Source organism: Quercus suber, unplaced genomic scaffold, assembly GCF_002906115.3.
Source record: "Quercus suber isolate HL8 unplaced genomic scaffold, Cork oak 2.0 scaffold_97, whole genome shotgun sequence".
NCBI classification, from domain to species: domain Eukaryota; kingdom Viridiplantae; phylum Streptophyta; class Magnoliopsida; order Fagales; family Fagaceae; genus Quercus; species Quercus suber.
This window is the reverse complement of record NW_027069562.1, coordinates 1,421,001-1,440,897: the sequence shown is the minus strand read 5'-3', so window position 1 is coordinate 1,440,897 and position 19,897 is coordinate 1,421,001. Positions and strand designations below refer to the sequence as shown.

The following is a 19,897-nucleotide window of genomic DNA, read 5'->3' as shown; positions in this document are numbered from 1 at the left end:
TTCCTTTTGGTTGGTGGATAGATCGTACCGCATGGATTTAATTGACAACGATTGACCTTTTGTCGGTGGATAGATACCGCGTGGATTTAATTGAGTACAGTGAATGAAGGTGGTAGGGTAGGGATACCACTGAAATTTTCTTCCAAAGCCTACAACTACAATTATATTGCTTTTTGTTTATTTGAATTATTTAAAATTTGATTATGTTTCAGCTATACTAATTGATTGTACTTTGGTCTTGGTCCTGGAGCAGCCTACATCTGTTTGCTTTGTTTCTTCTCCACAATCAACAATTTGCTCTTTCATCAGTAGTCTCTTTGTGTTTCTGTCTGTGTTTGTGTTTGTGTTATCAATCAAAAGAGTTCCTTCTCTTGATTATCAACCAAAAAAAGAGTTCATCAACCAAAAAAAGAGTTCCATTTCTAAGTATGGCTCGGGCTCTTGTTTCTACCATCATTGACCAGCTTGGTTCACTCATTGCTTCAGAGTTCACTGGCCGGCTTGGTTCGCTTTTTGCTTCAGAGGTCATGTCCATTGTAAATGTCGAGGAAGAAGTCGAAAAGCTTAAACTCAAATTCCAAGCAATCCAGGCAAAACTAGACGATGCAGAGGAAAGGCAAGTGAAGGAGAAAGCTGTGAAGCTTTGGTTAGAAAGGCTCAACGACGTATTCTACGAGATGGGCGACGTGTTGGATGAGTGGAACACTGCCAAGATCAAAACAGACATTGAGAAAGAAGAAAAAGCTGAAACTAGTGCTGCTAAGAGGAGGAAGGTATTGTCCCTAACCAACTTGAATTCCTCAGTTTATACTGTTTCTCAGCGTCGTGATATTGCTCTTCAGATAAAAAAAATTACTGGAAAGTTAGATGAGATTGACAGAGAGGGGGATATGTACCAGTTTGTACTGACTAGTGGCAACGAAGAAGTTGATCCGAGACCACCAACTGATTCCCATGTTGATGTGTCAAACATTCTAGGTCGTGATAGGGTTAAGGGTGATCTAGTGAGCTCCCTATTGGGCAAAGGTAATGAAGAAGAAAGAAGTCTCCATGTCATCTCCTTAGTGGGCATGGGAGGTGTTGGAAAAACCACTCTTGCTCAACTAGCATATAATGATAGTGAGGTGAATTCTGCCCATTTTGAGAAAAAAGGGTGGGTTTGTGTTTCTAGTCCTTTCAATAAGTTTATGGTTGCCAAAGCAATCATTCAAGCTTTTGGAGGTGATGACTCCAACAGTACTCTATGGTCAAGTCTAATGAATAAAATGTGTGACTTGATTCGGGGAAGGAAGCTTTTTCTTGTCTTGGATGATGTGTGGACTGAAGACTTCACATTGTGGGAGCCATTTAGACTTGCACTCCAAAATGCTGCCCAAGGCAGTAGAATTCTAGTCACTACACGTAACAATAGAGTTGCAGAAGTTATGGGAAGTGCAAAAAGGATCAATTTGGAGGAATTGTCTGATGATGACTGCTGGTCGATTTTTAGTACAATAGCATTTTCTGACAGGGATTCTGAGCAACGTAAGGATTTAGAAGAGATTGGTAGGAAAATATCAGACAAGTGCAAAGGCTTGCCCCTTGCTGCAAGGACTCTAGGGAGTCTCATGCGCTTCAAGAGTCGGAAGGAACAGTGGGAGATGGTTTTTCATAGTAGATTGTGGGAATTGCAAGACGTTGAAAGAGGTCTTTTTGCACCATTGTTACTGAGTTATTATGATTTGCCCTCACCACTGAGACGGTGTTTCTCATATTGTGCTGTCTTTCCAAAAGATTATGTCTTTTCTGAAGAGGATTTGGTATCTATGTGGATGGCACAAGGTTATATTAAGTCGAATGCAAACATGGAGAGAATTGTGGCAAGAGAATACTTAGAAATTTTAATCATTCGCTCTCTCTTCCAGGATTTTAGGTATTATGGATATAAAGAAAATATTATGAGCTTCAAGATGCATGATATAGTGCATGATTTGGCACAATTCATGGCAAAAAATGAATGCAACACAATCAATGGTTATGAAGAGTCCAGGCCATATCTTCAAAATGCTCGACATTTGTATTTAGAAAGTCCACAAAATGCTCAAATTCTCAAGTCCATCTACAGCGCAAAAAATCTACGCACCCTCATTTTCGTTGGTCTTAGAGCTCATAACTTGTCCAAGTTGTTCCAGCATTTTAAACGGTTACGGACATTAACTTTGAGTTATCAACATAGTGGGACAAAGGCAATGAAACTTCCAGATGCTATAGGAAATTTGTTACATTTAAGGTATCTCAAAATACATTATTACTCTGGAGACAGATTGCCTGAAACCATCTGTAATCTTTGCAATCTACAAATTTTGAATATTGCAATTCATTTTCGAAATGAGCTCAAGAAATTACCTCAGGGGATGAGTAAACTGATTAACTTAAAACATCTTATTTTGGAAGAAAAAGATTTTGGGACCCGTAAGTTTAAGTTTCCAAGAGAGATTGGGAGATTGAGTTCTCTTACAAAATTAAGTCATTTCTGTGTGGGTGGCAAGGATGATAGCCAAAGATGTGGACTCGGAGAATTAAAATATTTGAACCACCTTCAAGGAACTCTTAAAATATATGGGCTAGGGAACGTGGTAGATGCGTGTGAGGCCAAGAATGCAGAGCTCAAGAAAAAGATAGGCCTCTGTGATTTGTATCTGTACTTTTCTGAAGAGAATGTGGGGAATCATGGAGGAAGAATGGAGATTGATGTATCAGTTCTGAATGCCTTAGAGCCACCTCCAGGCTTGGAGATATTAAGAATTGGTCGGTACCGGGGCACCACAATGTTCCCTAATTGGATGGTGTCCCTAGCCAAATTGAAAAGGCTTACTCTGACACATTGCGAAAATTTAGAGCGTTTACCTCCCCTGGGGAAGCTTCAGTTCCTTGAAGATTTACTTATATGTGGTGCCTCTTTTCCATTCAGAAAGGTGGGTGCTGAATTTTTGGGAATAGAATCTGAAAACAAGAAAGACGACATAATAAAAATATTCCCAAATTTGAAAACTCTCTCGTTTGATAGTTTGCGCAATTGGGAAGAATGGATTGGGATTGGAGGACAAGAAGAGGAAGATTGTATTGTTATAATGCCCTGTCTTCAACGGTTACTAATTTCTCAATGCCCAAAGATAAAGTCCCTGCCAGACTTCCTTTTTAAAACTTCATTGCAGGAGTTTACGGTGGTAAAGAGTCCGATTCTCAGCAGACTTTACCGAAGAAGTACAGGAGAGGACTGGGCCAAGATTTCCCACATCCCAGAAATTCAGATTAATTCTATTCAAGTGCAAAGAGATGGCCAAGAAGTTATTCGATGAGGTAACTTTTTCTACTTCTTCTCGGGCTCCTTCTTTTATTTTGCCGAAAAAATATTTAAAAATCAACTAATATTCTTATTTTCTGCCAAAATTTCCCACTGGGAAATAATTACTAACAACGTAGGTTGATGAATTTATCAAATTCTCAATATTTTGATTAGGTTATTTCATTTACGGTTTAATGTTTATGTGGGTCTTGCCCATTTTCTTCATTTCAGGAATGAGAAGAAGAGTTTGGCCAATTTGGAATGACATGAAAAAATGGACACATCCAAATTAGTCACTAATATTTATATTATTCTTTCTGTTCTTCTGATGCCGTTGCATTTGCTGTTTAACCCATAGTCTAACTTTTCCAACCTCAAGGGCATAGGAATGCTTTGGTCTCACTCATTTGGAACATAATGCAAAATTCTCTGTTCTCATTTGGCCTCATTCAGTCTAACCATTGTGCAAAAGGCTTAATGTACAAATTGTTCTGTTATAACTTCAAAGATGCTGCCAACAAGCTTAACCTGTAATTTAGTTTTTCTTTTTTTAATTTAATTTAATTTTATAGATATAAATAACCTGTAATCTAGTCTTCTTTAGTAGTCCATCTGGGTTGGTGGCAAATGAAAAGCAAACCAGTTAATTTTTAAATAACACCTTTACTCGGCCTTCCATCCATAGTTTTGTATTCTTGAAACCTGTTTTCAATCAACAAGTGATAATTCATTTTAAGAAGAAAGAGGGAAGCCCTCATAGCTTGAACCTATAATTGCTGCTGATCATCTAGTCTTAATGTTATAGGGTTATGTAGCTGCTATTTAACTGCCTAAGTCAATAAATTGTGCCTTTTCATTGTCTCAGAGGCATAAGTGTTTAATGGCATGGGGGAATGCATAGAATGACCACCATTAGAAATGAAGATGTTAAATGTTTTAGGTTCATTAGTTGGATTAACAATCACCGTCTTCTTGGTAGAGAAATACAATCAATTTCTTATTGGTTTTTTTGTGACTTCTTTTCTTTTTGTATTCCATATGTCTCACTCAAAAGTTTAGTTTTTTTCCTTGAGGATATATGTAATTATAGAACACCAAACAAATTAATGTACTCTATTTTATTTTCTTTTATCTCTGAATTAGTAATCAAATTTCCATTTAAAATGCACCACAAAAGTTTATCCATCATTGCCTTTACTTTTCTGCAAATCTGTAAAACTAAAATTCAAGATATGCTTGCAATTTAAACTTTTAGTATTAGACACAGACTAATGTAGTTAGGAATAAGGCCAAACCATAGCAAGAGTACAAGTCTCATTTATTTGGGCCTGTGGCTAATAATTTACGTGAAGATTTTGCATAGATAGAAAATATGCTTAGTTACATCTAATGCAATGCATAAACAGAAAATGCTTAGCATTTGTCAAATTAGCCTTTAGCTTATCTTTATATATTTTCAACCTATTGAAAAGAAAGTTCCTTAAAACTGGGCTGTAATCTTAATTTGATTCTTTTCTTAAGAGATTAATTATGAATTGGAGCATTGTATACTTTCTAAAAAAAATTAGAATGAAATTTAGTGAAAATGGAAATTGGCTTTCATTTTTTGCTATTACAAAATCTGTAGAAGAAAATGGGTAATGCGAAACAAACTGTACCCAACAAACACTGAGCTATTTTTTATGGAGGTAGTAATCCTAGAAGTTGCACTAGAGTGTATGTTTCATACTACAAAATAATCTTACCTGCAAATCATGACAAAATTGTCTTATGCTATCTGTTTTATTCTCTTATTCCTTCAACTTGTTTATTATTGCAGGTTGAACCCTAAACTATGGTCCATATGGGTAACTGCATTTTGCTTAAGAGGGAAATGGTCGTGCAAATAACTGACAATTTATTTAGCACCATAATAAGGAAAACAGGAAGTTTTAGTGGCACCTTTGAAATTGTCTACAGCATTCACCTTTTCATGGTGGTTTTCATAATGGTAGTATAGCTTGCATATTGTATCACATAATGATACATGACAGTGAGGTAAGTACTTGATCAGGTTCTGGTTTTTTGTGGTGACATTATATTTAATACCATAGATTTAAACTTCTTATATTTTTCCTGATTTGTTGAGAACTAAAGTTGTAAGCATTATCTTAAGTATTGTAATCTTTATTTGATTATAGTGAAATATTTGGATTTGTCCCATGGTTTTTCACTCTACAATAGGGGATTTTCACGTAAAATATGGTGCGAGTTTTCATGTTTGATTGCTTGCATGATTTTTATTTTACTAATGTCTGAATTATTCAATTTAGAGAAAATGTGAACGTTTTAGAACTTCTAATGTCCCAACAATATGCTGTTTTTCTTTATTTTTCAGTTAAGATAGTCTGCAATTGACATGTATAGAATGCCATGCCTCGTGGTGATATTATGAATGTTTGACCAAAAAATAAAGAGGTAAAGAACTTGCTAATGAGCTGTAGCACAAATGGTACTTACTCTTGTTGTCAGAGTAAGTTCAAGAGTGATATTTTGGGTTTCAAGACGCACTGATTACATGTGTAGCTTACCATAAAAAATACCTTCTAGATTTGCAAACTATTCCTTTGCTAAAAAAACTTTTCTCATCTCAGATCTATTAGATGGATTGCTATCTAAAGGAATTCTGCAATCCAAAGGAATTCGTGGAAGGTTAAGGAGAATAAAAAATTAAATAATAATCCATATGAGCATTAGTAGCAAGATGATTTGAATTTTCTTTTGGCGTCAATAACTTAATTTGTGTGTTCTCTCACTTATGATAATGGCTCTAAAATTAAGCTTTTATACCTTTGGGAATCTTAGTGCACAGGTCCCAAGTGGGTCAAGTCATCATGGGCTAAAACTGAAAATTCAGTTTCTGAAATCCCACAGCTTGATCAGTTAAGTTATGTCAAGCATGAGTCAAGCTTCATTAAAGCATGATCGATCACATGGAGTCAAGCCCACAGTCAAGGTAGCAGAGCTTCCATGATCTTGAGCAGTTTTCGATTGTCTTAAAAATAGTTGAAGTTGAATACTAATTTAGACGCTAAAAACTAAGGATTGAATTACGTCAAAAATGTGTTTTAACTCAAATTTGCCACACTTACAACATTTAATTGATAATATTTATTCAACTTGATCAATTACAACAGATTTTACTAAACACAACAAAATTGCATGAAATCAATGATTGCTACACTAATCAACAAATTACTTGCAAAAAGGCTTGCTAGCTAAAGTTGTATGTTGAGTAAAAGGTTGAGTACAAAATTGTGGTAAAAATGCACACCCCTTGAGCTTTAAGGTGGTTGCCATTACGCTTTGAAAAACTTTTATTTTTGTCCTCTATGAGCTTTACACGTGCCAAATTAATACCTCAATTATTCTACCATTAATATACTAACAAAAAATGCACGTGAAATTTAAAATACCAAAATTAATAATTTGAACCCAATGGAAAGAAGAGAGAGAAACTTAGGTCAATTTGAGAGAGAGAGAGAGACGATTGAACTAGAACCACTGTAGCATCCCTCTTGCCGTTGATCTCACTGTTTGTGATCGTCGTTCAATTGCATATTTGGATATGTTGTTTGATAGCCACAATTTTTATTACAAAAAAACTCGGTCTTGATAAATTGTTATGCTACCCAACTCACATCCAAGTATACCTTATTTATTTGTTAACTATCCTCTCTTAATTTTTTTTAGTTTACTTTTAGTAATTCAGTCATTGTCAACCATGAGAAAACCAAAGTTATCAATTCTTTTTTAATGATCGTTTTAGTTTGTCCATTCAAACAACATATTGTGATATCAATTTATTTCAATATACCATTTTAGGATAATTATTAATTTTATAATATATTTTTATAATACAAAATAAATATACCGAATGTGTTCATCACATACTCACATAGTCTACACCATTTTAAAGTATAAATTGAAAACCAAATAATATACATTGTTAATATCATCGCTACATGAATCAACAAGTGTGGAGAAGAAAAAGAAGGTAAAAATATAAAAGAAAAAAGGTAAAAGAATTAAAGAAAAAATTATGAGAAACGTCAGATAGGGTCAAAGATAACATTTACTCCTTTACAAATTAGTCAGGCCTTTCCATCTAGTCTATTAAAGAATCCCAAAGGAATGACCTTTCTGGGCACACCTTGCTCAGCATAGTCTTCAGATTTCCTATTGTAAGCTTCTCTTGGAATTCAAACCAAACCTCCGGGATTTGCTAATGCACATAACGAAAATCTAAGAAACCAGCCGACAGGACAAAATGGAAAATTAAAAAGACAAAAGATAATTTACCTTCATCAGCCATAATATGTAAGTGGCAGAATATGTGGCTTGAGCTTGGAAATCCTCGAAGTCATTATCTGGAACAGTTGAGCAAGAGTTGAGGAGATGCAATTCATTATCAATAAAGGAATTGAAGCTATTACTTGTGCTGATCTTTAGCTCAGAATGGCAGGATACATCATGGAGATTGGTTGCAAATTGCTTCATCCAACACAAAGAAAGGAAGCGGCGATGAAGCCAAAGTGCCTGTTTGAAATGAAAGTCACTAGATAAAACCTCATAAATAATAGGATCATTAATGGAATACTTAAAAAAAAGGTCAAGCACCTGCATGGAACCACTTTTCTTTTTTTCTTTTTCTTTTTCTTTTAATATATGATTGGACCACAAAATTTCTTGGTACAAAGATAGGCTCCATTTTTTTGATTGAAGAAATGACATCATGAACAAAGGTATCTGAAAATACTTATATGTTGGTGGACTACAGTTCTTAAAAATACTTCTTTTTCTGGGGGTGAGGGGTTGTTATGTATCTGAAATGCTAGTATGGTGTAAAATAGAGACCATGGGTATTTAGTTGATTCCTGGATAACTGCATCAAAACAATACAACAATTAGATATCTTCTTTAGTTGGGGGGAGAATCCACAAATGAGGGAATTGGATTTGGCTAGACAATGTGTAGTTAGTACAGATTATCAATGTTATCACACTGCGATCTGCAAACATTAAGGTGACAGGAAGATTACAGATCCTTTTTCAGATCTATGTACTATTACCAAGCTTAACCCCACCAATTTCAGGGTTGAGAACAATCATCTCCTATATAAAGAGTCTGCCGATTAATAATAAAAAAAAAAGACAAAGTTTAGCTACAAAAATTAGTTGTAGCTTTTTAACCCAAAAAAAAAAAAAATAGTTGTAGCTTAAGGCTACAACCGAACTCAATATCTTTTTATTAAAGGTAAATTTTGATAAATTCACTATTAGATTACATCTTTTTATATCTTCCTTACTTGCAAAATTTCTAGAAAATTAAACATCAATAGCTATGTCATCAATAAATTGTTTAAATTGCAAATTTTTATAGTTTAAAATTATGCACAAAATATAAACTTATAGATCATATGGTAAATAATTTCTAATTGATACAAAATTTAACAAGTGTATTGAGAGCGCAAAAAACATGCAATTAGATGGTTAGATTTTCAAAATATGTAGTAATGTTTATTTTATTGAGTAAAATTGTAACCTAAAGCTAAAACTAATTTTGTAGCTAAACCTTGTCCATAAAAAAATTCAAAAAATATCCTACCCATGTGCCACTATAGTCAATCCAAAGAAAAAAGTACATACCAAGGGTGTTTATTTTTAATTCAGGTTGAAGGAGTAAAAAGAGGTAGAGGGAATCTGAAAATAACATAGGTAGACATAATGAAGAAGAGTATGATGAATAGGTAAAGAGAAGTGACTATGAGTATGATTTCAAATATGATAGAATGGATGAAAACAATACAAGTGGCAGAGCTGTATTAGTTGAAGAGGTTTGATCAAACTTATCAGAAAAAGAAAGAAAAAAAATTGAGAAGGTTCCATAAAGTCATCACCAATAGGATTAAGGCATAGTTGAGCTGCTTTGAGTTAAGGGCGTATACCTCTCTTCCTATGTAATGCTTTATCAACATTTCATTCCAATCGAGCTCTTCCTGTCACACCAACATTGTCAGGGCATTTAAAAAAAAAGAAAAAGAAACTTGGTATAAATATTCAAGACATTTAAAAAGCACAGTTGCAATCTACAAATCCTAAAACAATAAGTAAAAGCAGTTGTAACTAAAAGCAGTCACATAATTAAGAGAATATGCTTTTGGGCATGAAAGGATTTTACATTAGTGTCTTAGTGCTTGACTAACATTGTTTTTGAATCACCCAGCCCCATTTCTATTTCATGTAGTGTGTAGCACATGCAATCACCCATAAAGACTGCTTATTTATTAAGAAAAATGAATCAATAATGTCACTGATACCCAAAAGCTTAACCTAATAGGAAGTGGCATTATAAATTTATAATCTAATTTGTCTCAGTATTTAAACCTACAAATGAAGCAGACCAAAAAAGTTGAACCCAATTATGGTTCCTAAGCAACTTCTTTATAAGTAAAAGGTTCATTAATAAAGCACTAAAGGGGTGCAACCCAGGTCCAGGAAGAATACAAGACATACACCAACACTTATGAATGAAATCACTTAGATCACTCAACTAAAGTAAATTAGAAAAAGAATACTGTCCTGAAGCTGACATTCACTCATATAAGGATCCGAGGAATGAGAGAAGGGAGAAATGGAATACAATTCATAATGATAAGAACATATAGAGCAAACTTGCTTGTAGAAATGAATAAAATTTGTAATGATGCATAGACATTAAAAAATATTTTTACCTTCCATACTTCAGAAACTTCAACAGAGTAACCAGGGGATGCATTTTCAAGTTTTGAGTCTTTCAAAATCCGGAGTATTAGCCGCTGCAAAATTGATTGAAAGTTATATTGAGATAAGTATGGAAATCCCAGCTCATCACAGTCAGCATGTAAGAAATTATAAGTGCCTTACTCCAAATAAGATAATTAAAGCACATTAGCACTATCTTTCTCTCACTTGAGGTTAATGACTTTTTTTTCTCTCTTGAAGAATATGGAGTTCCTGTCCAGCCTTGTGTTCTTGTCACTCTAGGAATACAAAAGCATATACAGCTACAATGGTTGAAACTATTTCTTCCACCTTAAAATTAAACAATGTCGTTTTTTTGTTGATTAAGAACATCTCATTTAGCGATCAATGCATTTTCAGAAAAATAAGTAGTTGTGAAACTATCAAAAGATAATTAAAGTCCAGTTGCCCCAAGCATTGGCATAATCTTTTAATGACCGTAAATGGTTCTTCAAGCAGTTAAGCAACAGAAAATAACCGGTTATCACAACCATATGTCATACTACAAACATCTAAGGGCCCGTTTGGTAGAGTAGTTTGAGTAATATTGTTTGTATTTTTTTGAAATACATGTAGGTGAAAAAGTATATGAAAATGCGTGTAATGTTGTTTAAAAACTGAAAACATGTTACTAAAATGCTCTACCAAACGGGCCCAAAAATTTTATAGATTAAATGAAATAAACTAATGATGACATATTGCTTGCAAAATTAAGATATTCAAAAAGACTGGAAGCCTAGAAATAATAGGAATGGTGAACTTGAACCTCGTCCTTCAAAGGTTTGGTATATATTTTTCCAATTTTTACAACCCCAACTTTGTGTCGAGGAAAGCAGGAATCCCCTAGTCTATGCATGATTACCAGATTTCTCCTTTTTGGAAAAAGGTTGGGGGGGGGGGGGGGGGGGGGGGGGGGGGAGGGGGGGGTTGTGGGGAGGGGGAGTGAGGACACAGAACTTAGATTGGAGCTTGTTCAAATTCATAAGAAAACTCACTCTGCGATAATGAAAGCACCTGTTCTCTTGTCATGTATGAAACAAGCCAGCAACGATGGTTCCATGCACGATAGTTCATTTTTGATCTCTGCAAGTCAACTTAAAACAGTGTCAGGTTTCTTCCTGGAACACTCTCCCTCAACATCATAGCATGACGGATATGCCAACAAAATAAGGTGTGCTAAAGCCTAAATGTCAATAGGTAAACCACCAATATATAAGGACAATTGCAGAAGCTAAAGAAACATTTGCATAATGATGATGGCAAAAGTTCTACTTAAAGAAGAAAGTCAAGTAGTCAACTAGAAAGACTATAAACTAGTTCCCCTAAGGGTCATCACATAATGCACTTCGTTATATGTATAATTAGATGGTCCAAACTCTGCACAGGTAATTCCACATTCAATTTGGGATGCCAGTTCTTCAAGAGACAGGCTATATAAGTTTAATTTTTATCACGCAAAATCCTTGGAAATAAAGCTTAACAACATCAAGCTTCATTCAACAGTTTGAGCTCAATTTCTTTTGGTCCAAAAGAAAAATAAAAATAACACAAAAAAGGTGGTAGACAAAAGAAGGAACTGCATTTTCATCTCATTTTCTGTACAATCAAATACAACCTCAATACTGTAATTTGTCATCCCAGAAGATTAAAAACTACTAGGATCATCTGCTGCCAGCAGTGCTAATTGTCATGGCTGACAACCAACCACAGAGGCAGTGGCATGTAGCAGCATCTTAGGTGTGCATGGGTCAGTTTTGTTTGGCTTTGAGGCAAACCTAGAATTGAATCATAATCCAGGGAAAACAGCATTGTGAACTCCAATCTCAAGGCTTAATAGTTTCACCTCCATCAAGATAGATGCACCTGCCCATTTGTAGCGAAATTTTTCAGAACATAAGAAGATACAATCCAGCTATATCTCAGTAGCAAGGTAAACACTTATGCATTCTATTTCTGTTCACAGGTATTGAGTGTTTTCTTGGTGAACTAGATCTAGATAGCTTGTTCCATCTTAAGTAATGATAACTCAACAGAGAAGCATCCTAGTGACTATCAAATCTTGAATCATAGTCATCCAAAATTGCTTTTCGAAACTGAAGTTCTTGTTTACTCTAGGTAGTGTTTAAGGGAAACAAGCGAACACAGCAAATGTGAGAATGGAGTTTTTCCAATAATGAAATGTATATATGAACCTTCATAATTTAATAGTACGGAGTTCCTGAACTGAATTTAGACCTCAGCTATTTTTTCCACCAGCTCAGATTCTTTCCCCAAAATCTCTTGCAGAGCTGAACACTTTCCAGTGATTGACTTGATCACCCATCTCCTGCAAATTGACAATGTGCACAAGAACTCTGTGTTATTACTTAAAGCCATAACAGGCAGGCAGAAAAGTAAAAATACTATCAGAAAGGAATGTGAACAAAAATAAAAATTTTGGCCAGGTGAAAAATCAGATTAATAAACACAAAACCCTGTGTATCAACAAGGAGATCATTAAAGAACAAAAAGAAAGATTGGCCCCCTAAGTTCTGTTCATCAAGTTGATAATGTTATCCCTTAAGGCAAAACTAACCAACGGGAATGACACGTGAATATTGTGCTTTGTAGAAATGATACAAAACCATTAAAAACTATGTTACCTATGACTCCATGCCTGATCACTCTTGGGTGAACATGAAAGAACAAGAGCTGCCAACAGAAGTTCACCCATATACATTGAGAGCTGCTGCTTCTTAGACACAACTAGCTTCCTGCATTATGCATAAGACATCGTAATAGGATACAAAAGTAATTCAATGAATTAAAATACACACAAATACACTTCAAAGTTATGCAAGAGCAGAGCAGGGTCTACAGTCATTCAGTTTATTATAGAAAGGCCCTCCATGACAAATATGAGGCACGAACCCCTCCATGGCCTGTCCAAATAATAACTTATGGAGTAGATACCTCATCTAAACAGGAAGTGTGTACAAAATACTCCTAGAGATTTACATTTTAAGTCTGAGTGGATGTCAAGTGGCCAACCCAAGCCTGTTGCACCTATTGTCTATAAGCCACCAGGCAGGCCACCCATGAAGAGGAAGAGAGATGCTGATGAGCCGAACCCTTATAAGGTGTCTAGAGCAAACAGGCCATTGAGGTGTGGAAAGTGACACTAGGAAGGGCACAATGCAAGGGGATGCAAGGCCAATGTCACTGGTGAGACAGCGTGGGAGAGGAGGCAGAGATTGCAGAAAGGGAAATTTGTAAGTTTTTACAAATTTTTTTTATTCAAATGCAAAATGCCAATAACTGACACTTCATGCTCATATTTGGTTGTAGGGAAGTGGAAGGCCTTCCACACATAGACAAGGATCCCAGGCCCCATCTTCATCACAGACCCAATCCTCAGCTCAGCCCCACCAACACATCAGCCTTACACTATGGCCTCATCCTCATCCAACCAGGCAGCAGGGTCACAGCTACAAGATCTAGCTCCACAGCCACAAGCTCCATGGTTAGGGCTACCAGCTCCATGGTCACAGAACCCAAGTCAGTGGTACTCTTCAGACTTCAGGTACACAATTAGAGGAGCTCCTTGGTTCTCTTCAAGCCAACTAGCACCACACACCCCTGCAGAAACATGGGACAGTAGAGCACCATCATCACAGGTATTGTACTTGTAGGTTTGATATTTTATTCATTGCAACTGTGATACTGGTAGCTAACATGTGAATTCTTGTACTTTGTAGCCTACAAGACCACCTGCTACCAGAGGAGGAGCTACTTTGAGAGGAAAGGGTGATGCAGCTAGGGCTTAGAAATGTAGAATAAGAGGTGGAAAAGCCAGCTGTGGTGGGAGAGGCAGGGGCAGGGGCAGTAAATAAAGACTAAGTCAAGCCACTTTTGTTGCTGTGTATAATGTATTAGGGTTATGTAGTGTTAAGGTTTTATGTAGTTTGTAGACAATGGCAGGGCAGACAATGGCAACACTTTTTTATATAGCTGTTCAAATACTTTTTGTATTTTTGTAAGTTTTGTAAACATTGGGCAGCTGCAACTGTTTTGGTTGTTGTACCAAATGCCTTATATTACTGGTGGTTGATGAAAAACTAAGTCAATAACACCTTAAAATATGTATACAATTTCCAACTTAATGACAGGTGTTCATAATTATTATTCTGATTATTGCAGTTTATTATTTGAGTTATTATTATATGAGTTTGTTTATGTGTGCAAGGTGTATGTGTTGAATAGCAGGTGTATGTGTGCATTTGTTGTCTTTTCTTGCAAGTTGACAGATTGTCATGCACTTTAAAACAACTTTCAACACAATTTTCTTCACACAATACACTTTATGCACAAACCAACACAGCTGACAACATAAAACAAAACACCAACACCAACAGCTCACAACTCACAAGTAGCCAATTCACTTTAAACAAAAATACCAACAACATCTAACAGAAATAACACTTTATCTTAAAAAGACATATATTATTAAGTGGCTTCAAGCCAACAGCATCTATCACCTTACATAGTTCTCATTTTCAAAAAATTCTTTCATACTTCTATTACAATATAATTGAGGATCAGCTTATATTACAACCCATCAGACATACTCAATCTCATCATTCCAACATTCTCACTTGAGCCAAAATATGAAAATAACATAACCAAAATAAAAAATAAAAAAAATACCATGACACAATTAGTGCAATTCTGCACTTTCTTTCTTGCTCTAAAACTCTAACTGCTATCTCCTTGGCTTGAACAGAGGAAGCTCGAAACTTTCTCTCCCTCTCAGTGGCTTTTACTGCCCTGTCTTGAGCAATTTCTGCCATTTGAGTAGCTTCTGCTACTGCCTAGGTAGCTTCTCTTTCCCTTTCATGTGCAAGTTGCAACTTTTGTTGCACCAAATGGGCAGCTTCATTCCCACGCATACAAGTGTGATTATCAATCCATCTAAAAAATGGGCACTTAGGACCAATCTGTTCATAAATTGAGTTAAACACATGACATTCCAATCTCATGTGAATCAACTAGATTAAGTAAAAAGTATATTTACCTTATATCGGCTACAACCCAGAAACCTTCTTCCAAAATTATCCACTGTCAGACTTGTTCTCAACACACAAGTCTCATATGTACACATATGCCCACTTGAACCTGAGTAATTTCCACTCGAAGAAGACATCGATTACCAACTTCCTGTGAATCAAAGCTACCATCAAAAACTTGAAATCCCAGCTCAGAACTATAAAGAAGAAATATCATACCTGGTGATGATCTATCTTCGAATATTCAATGCCTCAAGACAACCCAAAGTCAGAACCTCACCCACGAAAGCACGATTAGGACCAGCTCAGTTACAGGGATTTTTGCTTCCTAGGGCTCGCGAGGGAAAGAGAGTGAGTTCGTGTTGTTTGATCTGTTTTATGTTCTAATTTGGAATAAAAACGTATTTGTCTAACGTCTGAAGGTGAGGTGAGCAACGGGGGAGTAACGGATTGAAGTTCAGGTGGGCAAAGTGATAAGTTTTGAACCACGGATAGGCAAAGTGAAAACGGGCCTAACCTCAGGTGGGTTTACTGTAATTATTCCAAAGTAAAAATACTATCAGAAAGGAATGTGAACAAAACTAGAAATTTTGGCCAGGTGAAAAATCAGATTAATAAACACAAAACCCTGTGTATCAACAAGGAGATCATTAAAGAACAAAAAGAAAGATTGGCCCCCTAAGTTCTGTTCATCAAGTTGATAATGTTATCCCTTAAGGCAAAACTAACCAACGGGAATGACACGTGAATATTGTGCTTTGTAGAAATGATACAAAACCATTAAAAACTATGTTACCTATGACTCCACGCCTGATCATTCTTGGGTGAACATGAAAGAACAAGAGCTGCCAACAGAAGTTCACCCATATACATTGAGAGCTGCTGCTTCTTAGACACAACTAGCTTCCTGCATTATGCATAAGATATCGTAATAGGAGTAGATACAAAAGTAATTCAATGAATTAAAATACACACAAATACACTTCAAAGTTATGCAAGAGCAGAGCAGGGTCGGCAGTTAGTCAGTTTTTTATAGAAAGGCCCTCCATGACAAATATGAGGCACGAACCCCTTCATGGCCTGTCCAAATAATAGCTTATGGAGTAGATACCTCATCTAAACAGGAAGTGTGTACAAAATACTCCTAGAGATTTACATTTTAAAAGAGAGAATCTGTAAAACTTACTATTGAGTTCGTATCACTAGTTCCACGGCTGTAGATAGCAAGCGATTTTCTATAGGGTGGCATTGGAGAAGGGTATAATTTTCATTTCGTCAATTGACATACATACTATATGTGAACCTATTCAAAATGGGGATTCGGAAACTTCTAGCGTTCAACCAAGACTTACTTGGCAAATGGTAAATGAATTATATGCAATACACACTAATCAAGACAGTGAAGACATAAAATGATTGGCTGCCTTCCCCGAAGCTTGGATTTTAAGTTAAAACCTACTAAAATCTCACAAGCTAGTGGATCACCTCATGCTACATTGCACAGTTGCTTATTTGGAGTTGTTAAATTAATGATTTTTCCAAAAGTTTAACTGTTGAGATAAGTGGGGCTCATTTTTAACTTCTGTAAACGTGAGGTACAGTAAAGACGCTGACAACGTGATAAATTACTGATTCTACCAAAACTCAAATAAGTAAACTTAATTTTAATAAGAGACCTTGAGTTCCAGGCAGTGCCGAAATCGGAGCTGAGCAACAAGAGAGCCCCACTATGCTTCATCACTTCACTCTCCAATCCATCATCGCCGAGTCTCTTGTACTCTTCCATTGCGGCAATAAACGCACGCTTGGCCGCATTGTACAATGGCAGTACAGCCTGGGTCGAGACGCCCAGCTTGTGATCCTTGCACCAAAAGGTTGTACCAACCGAAATCGCGGCATCGCCTGTTGAGTCTTCAGCCAGCGTCGCGAATTGGGTCGGGTGTACAAATCCAACTTCATCACTGTAAGACTCCAAAAATGAAATTCAAAGTAAAATTTTCAATATTTTGCTATAAGATATGAGGTTTACATGAGAGGGTCCGATTCGATGATGTGTTGGAATTGGAGCAAGGGATCCATGGAATTTGTGATTTTGAAAATTCAATCTGGTGAGAGAGTTTCCTGTTTCTGTTTCTGTTTGGTTGCGGAGAAATTACGTCAGGAAAAGTGCGGGGAATGCGGAATGCCCAATTCAATATATCGTTTGGAGTGGCCACCATAATATATGAGTTTTTCTTTTTCATTTTTAAATAAAAAAAAAATTAAGGATAATTCTTAATTTAAGAACTCTGATTCAAACATTATTCAAAAACACAAAATGCAATTAAAAGCTAGACAATGCCTTTTGTACCTTGGAAGGAATTGGACCTGTAAAAAAATCTCAAATACTCAGGGTGATCTATTGGAAATTAATTTATAATATATAATCCTATATGCATAAAAAAATAAAATAAAACAAAACAAAACAAAACAGAAAAAACAAAACAAAAAATAATTAGTTTAATATTAAGTGTGCTTATTTAATTGAAATTGAAAACTTTTTACTGAAAGTACTATACATAAAACTAAAAATTAACTAAAATAATACAATAAAACTCATAAATAGTAACAAAAATAAATTAAATAGTAAAAAAAGCTACCCAATATAAGCCTATTCCAAACGCAACCTAAACCTTCAGAAAAATTCAGGGAGAATCCTTCCCCCTCACATGTATTATATTTTTTTTCATGAAGTTTTGTGTATTTGTTGTTTTCTTTCACCAAGTTCAAATATCAAATTGTTGTTGATGAGGCATTTGTAAACAACCTTGTAGAAACACCAAACCCAAAGAACAAACCAAGCAAAAATGAAATTGTTCTTGATTTCAATGGCCATTACTTAAATGTGTTTTGCTGAGAATTTGGAGGATGTAGGGTATTTGGGAATGTTGCTTTTGTCTTAGGTGATCTTAACAGCCTATAATCAAACTGTGATCCTATTCCACCAACCAATAAGTTATTTGACCACTGTGTGGTGTTTAGACAAAGGTAATTACATAAGTTTCATGGTAGAAGACACCTGATTTCCCTTCTTATGAGGGTGTTTAGGTAAATCCAGTTATTTCATCCCTAATCAATTCTAGCACAACAATACGGAAGAAAATTGTTGAAAGCTTAAATAGCTTTCCATCAATAAAAATATGGAAACATCCACTAATGTGTGCAACCAATTTCACGCTTCATTGGTAAGATTAAACCATTAGAGCAATAGCCATATCTCTCTCAGGCATTTAATCAAACAGCTCTATAGCATACTCAAAAGCAATAGCTAGTGAACATCACATGACATAATAATAAAAAAATGTGAGAAAAAAATAGAATGGGACTCATAAACAATACTCGGTCCTAATCGTGGCTTTTTGATAAAAAAAACAGTACCTAGGCCACTAGGTGTGTCACGTGTGAATAAATACACACCGAAACTGGAAAATGTTCCACTCAACCCTAAACCATTCATACCTTGTTGAGATGACTTGCATGTGGTAAGCATGCCGCAAGCATTTTAACCTAAACTATGATATAACTTTCCATGAAATTTAATTCATAGTTACGTGACTTAGAAGTTCTAGCTAAATCCAAACTAAAAAGTAAAAACCCCAATATTTCTATTATTGTTAATTTACTATGCACATATCCCTGCACAATCTTTTTACTTTATTATTATTTTCGACGTTCATATTTCATTAACAACCATATTTTCTGTGGGGCCCATGGGCCTGATAGCCTCGGCCCATCATGTAGCAGGCCCAAGGCCCATGCCGAGGAGCACAAGCTATTTTGGACTAAAGTGGGGGAAAGCTTATTTTTCCAATCCACGCCGAGGACTACCTTATCCTCGGCCTGACAAAGGTGATTTTGGGGAGAGGTTAACCCCAAAGTAAGCTGTCACTCTCGCATTTACTGCACTCAACTAACCCCCCTGACCGCATTAATGGGGAGGTAACCCCTTGGCAGGATAACGTTGATCAGAGTGAACCACTTGAGTACCGATAAGGCCTCTGATGGGACGGACGGCCAGAAGAAAGGCAAATAGATGATCAACAGATGGAAGCATGAGATAGAAAGATGAAAACTATAAAAGAAAAGCTAGTAAAGCAAAAGAGGGGGGGGGGGGAGAAAGAAAAAAACAAAGAGAGGGAAGGCCTCCTCGGCCTGTGGCCGAGGATCATCCTCCCTATTTGTAAAGAAACTCTTAGCATTTTTTATAAGAAAAGTTCATGCATGGTGATCGACGGCCAGCACCTAAACCTGTCAACCCACTCTCTATAAATTTATTGTTTGGGCTTATTGGGCTGAAAACCCATCACTCAGGGTCAATCCAAATTGAGTCCCTACAATTGGCGCCGTCTGTGGGAAGGATTAGGGTGCTGGCCGGCGCACCAGGTAAGTGTTCTAAGTTCTAAGTATTAAGTATTCGTTTTACAGTAAGTTAGAAAAAAAAAAAGAAGAAAAAATATATATATATATATAGAAGATTTGGCAGCAAAAAAAAAAAAAAAAAAAAAAAGAGAAAAAGGAAATGAAAGATCTTGATATTATTAATTCATACATAGAAAAATTACATATTACAATCAGAGGCTCAGGTAGGCCTGTTTTACAAGCAAATTTACGAGCTAATAGCCACCTGCTATTCCTACAATCAGAGGCCCAGGTGGAGCCGCCCTAAG

The 19,897-nt window shown here is 36.0% G+C and overlaps 2 protein-coding genes and 1 long non-coding RNA gene across 3 annotated transcripts; 1 reads left to right on the top strand and 2 right to left on the bottom strand.

Moving 5' to 3' along the window:
- The first annotated feature begins 209 nt into the window (after window positions 1–209).
- LOC112018506 (putative disease resistance RPP13-like protein 1) lies at window positions 210–5,525 on the top strand. The gene is made up of 2 exons (XM_065774742.1): window positions 210–3,339; window positions 5,145–5,525. Exon 1 carries the CDS (start codon window positions 429–431, stop codon window positions 3,336–3,338), a length of 2,910 nt encoding a protein of 969 aa, XP_065630814.1. The 5' UTR covers window positions 210–428; the 3' UTR covers window position 3,339; window positions 5,145–5,525.
- Window positions 5,526–7,255: 1,730 nt separating this feature from the next.
- On the bottom strand, window positions 7,256–17,175 carry LOC111983047 (uncharacterized; the record flags this gene model as incomplete). The annotated part of the gene is made up of 8 exons (XM_065774716.1): window positions 7,256–7,589; window positions 7,667–7,903; window positions 9,312–9,362; window positions 10,098–10,264; window positions 11,142–11,229; window positions 12,382–12,472; window positions 12,789–12,899; window positions 16,868–17,175. Coding segments are annotated over 8 exons (1,170 nt in total), but the record flags the coding sequence as incomplete, so codon positions are not given.
- LOC136068071 (uncharacterized) lies at window positions 12,925–14,905 on the bottom strand. Its single transcript, XR_010629472.1, has 2 exons — window positions 14,833–14,905; window positions 12,925–13,764 (listed from the first exon to the last, which is right to left on the bottom strand). It is a non-coding gene; the product is annotated as an uncharacterized LOC136068071 (long non-coding RNA).
- Window positions 17,176–19,897: the final 2,722 nt, after the last annotated feature.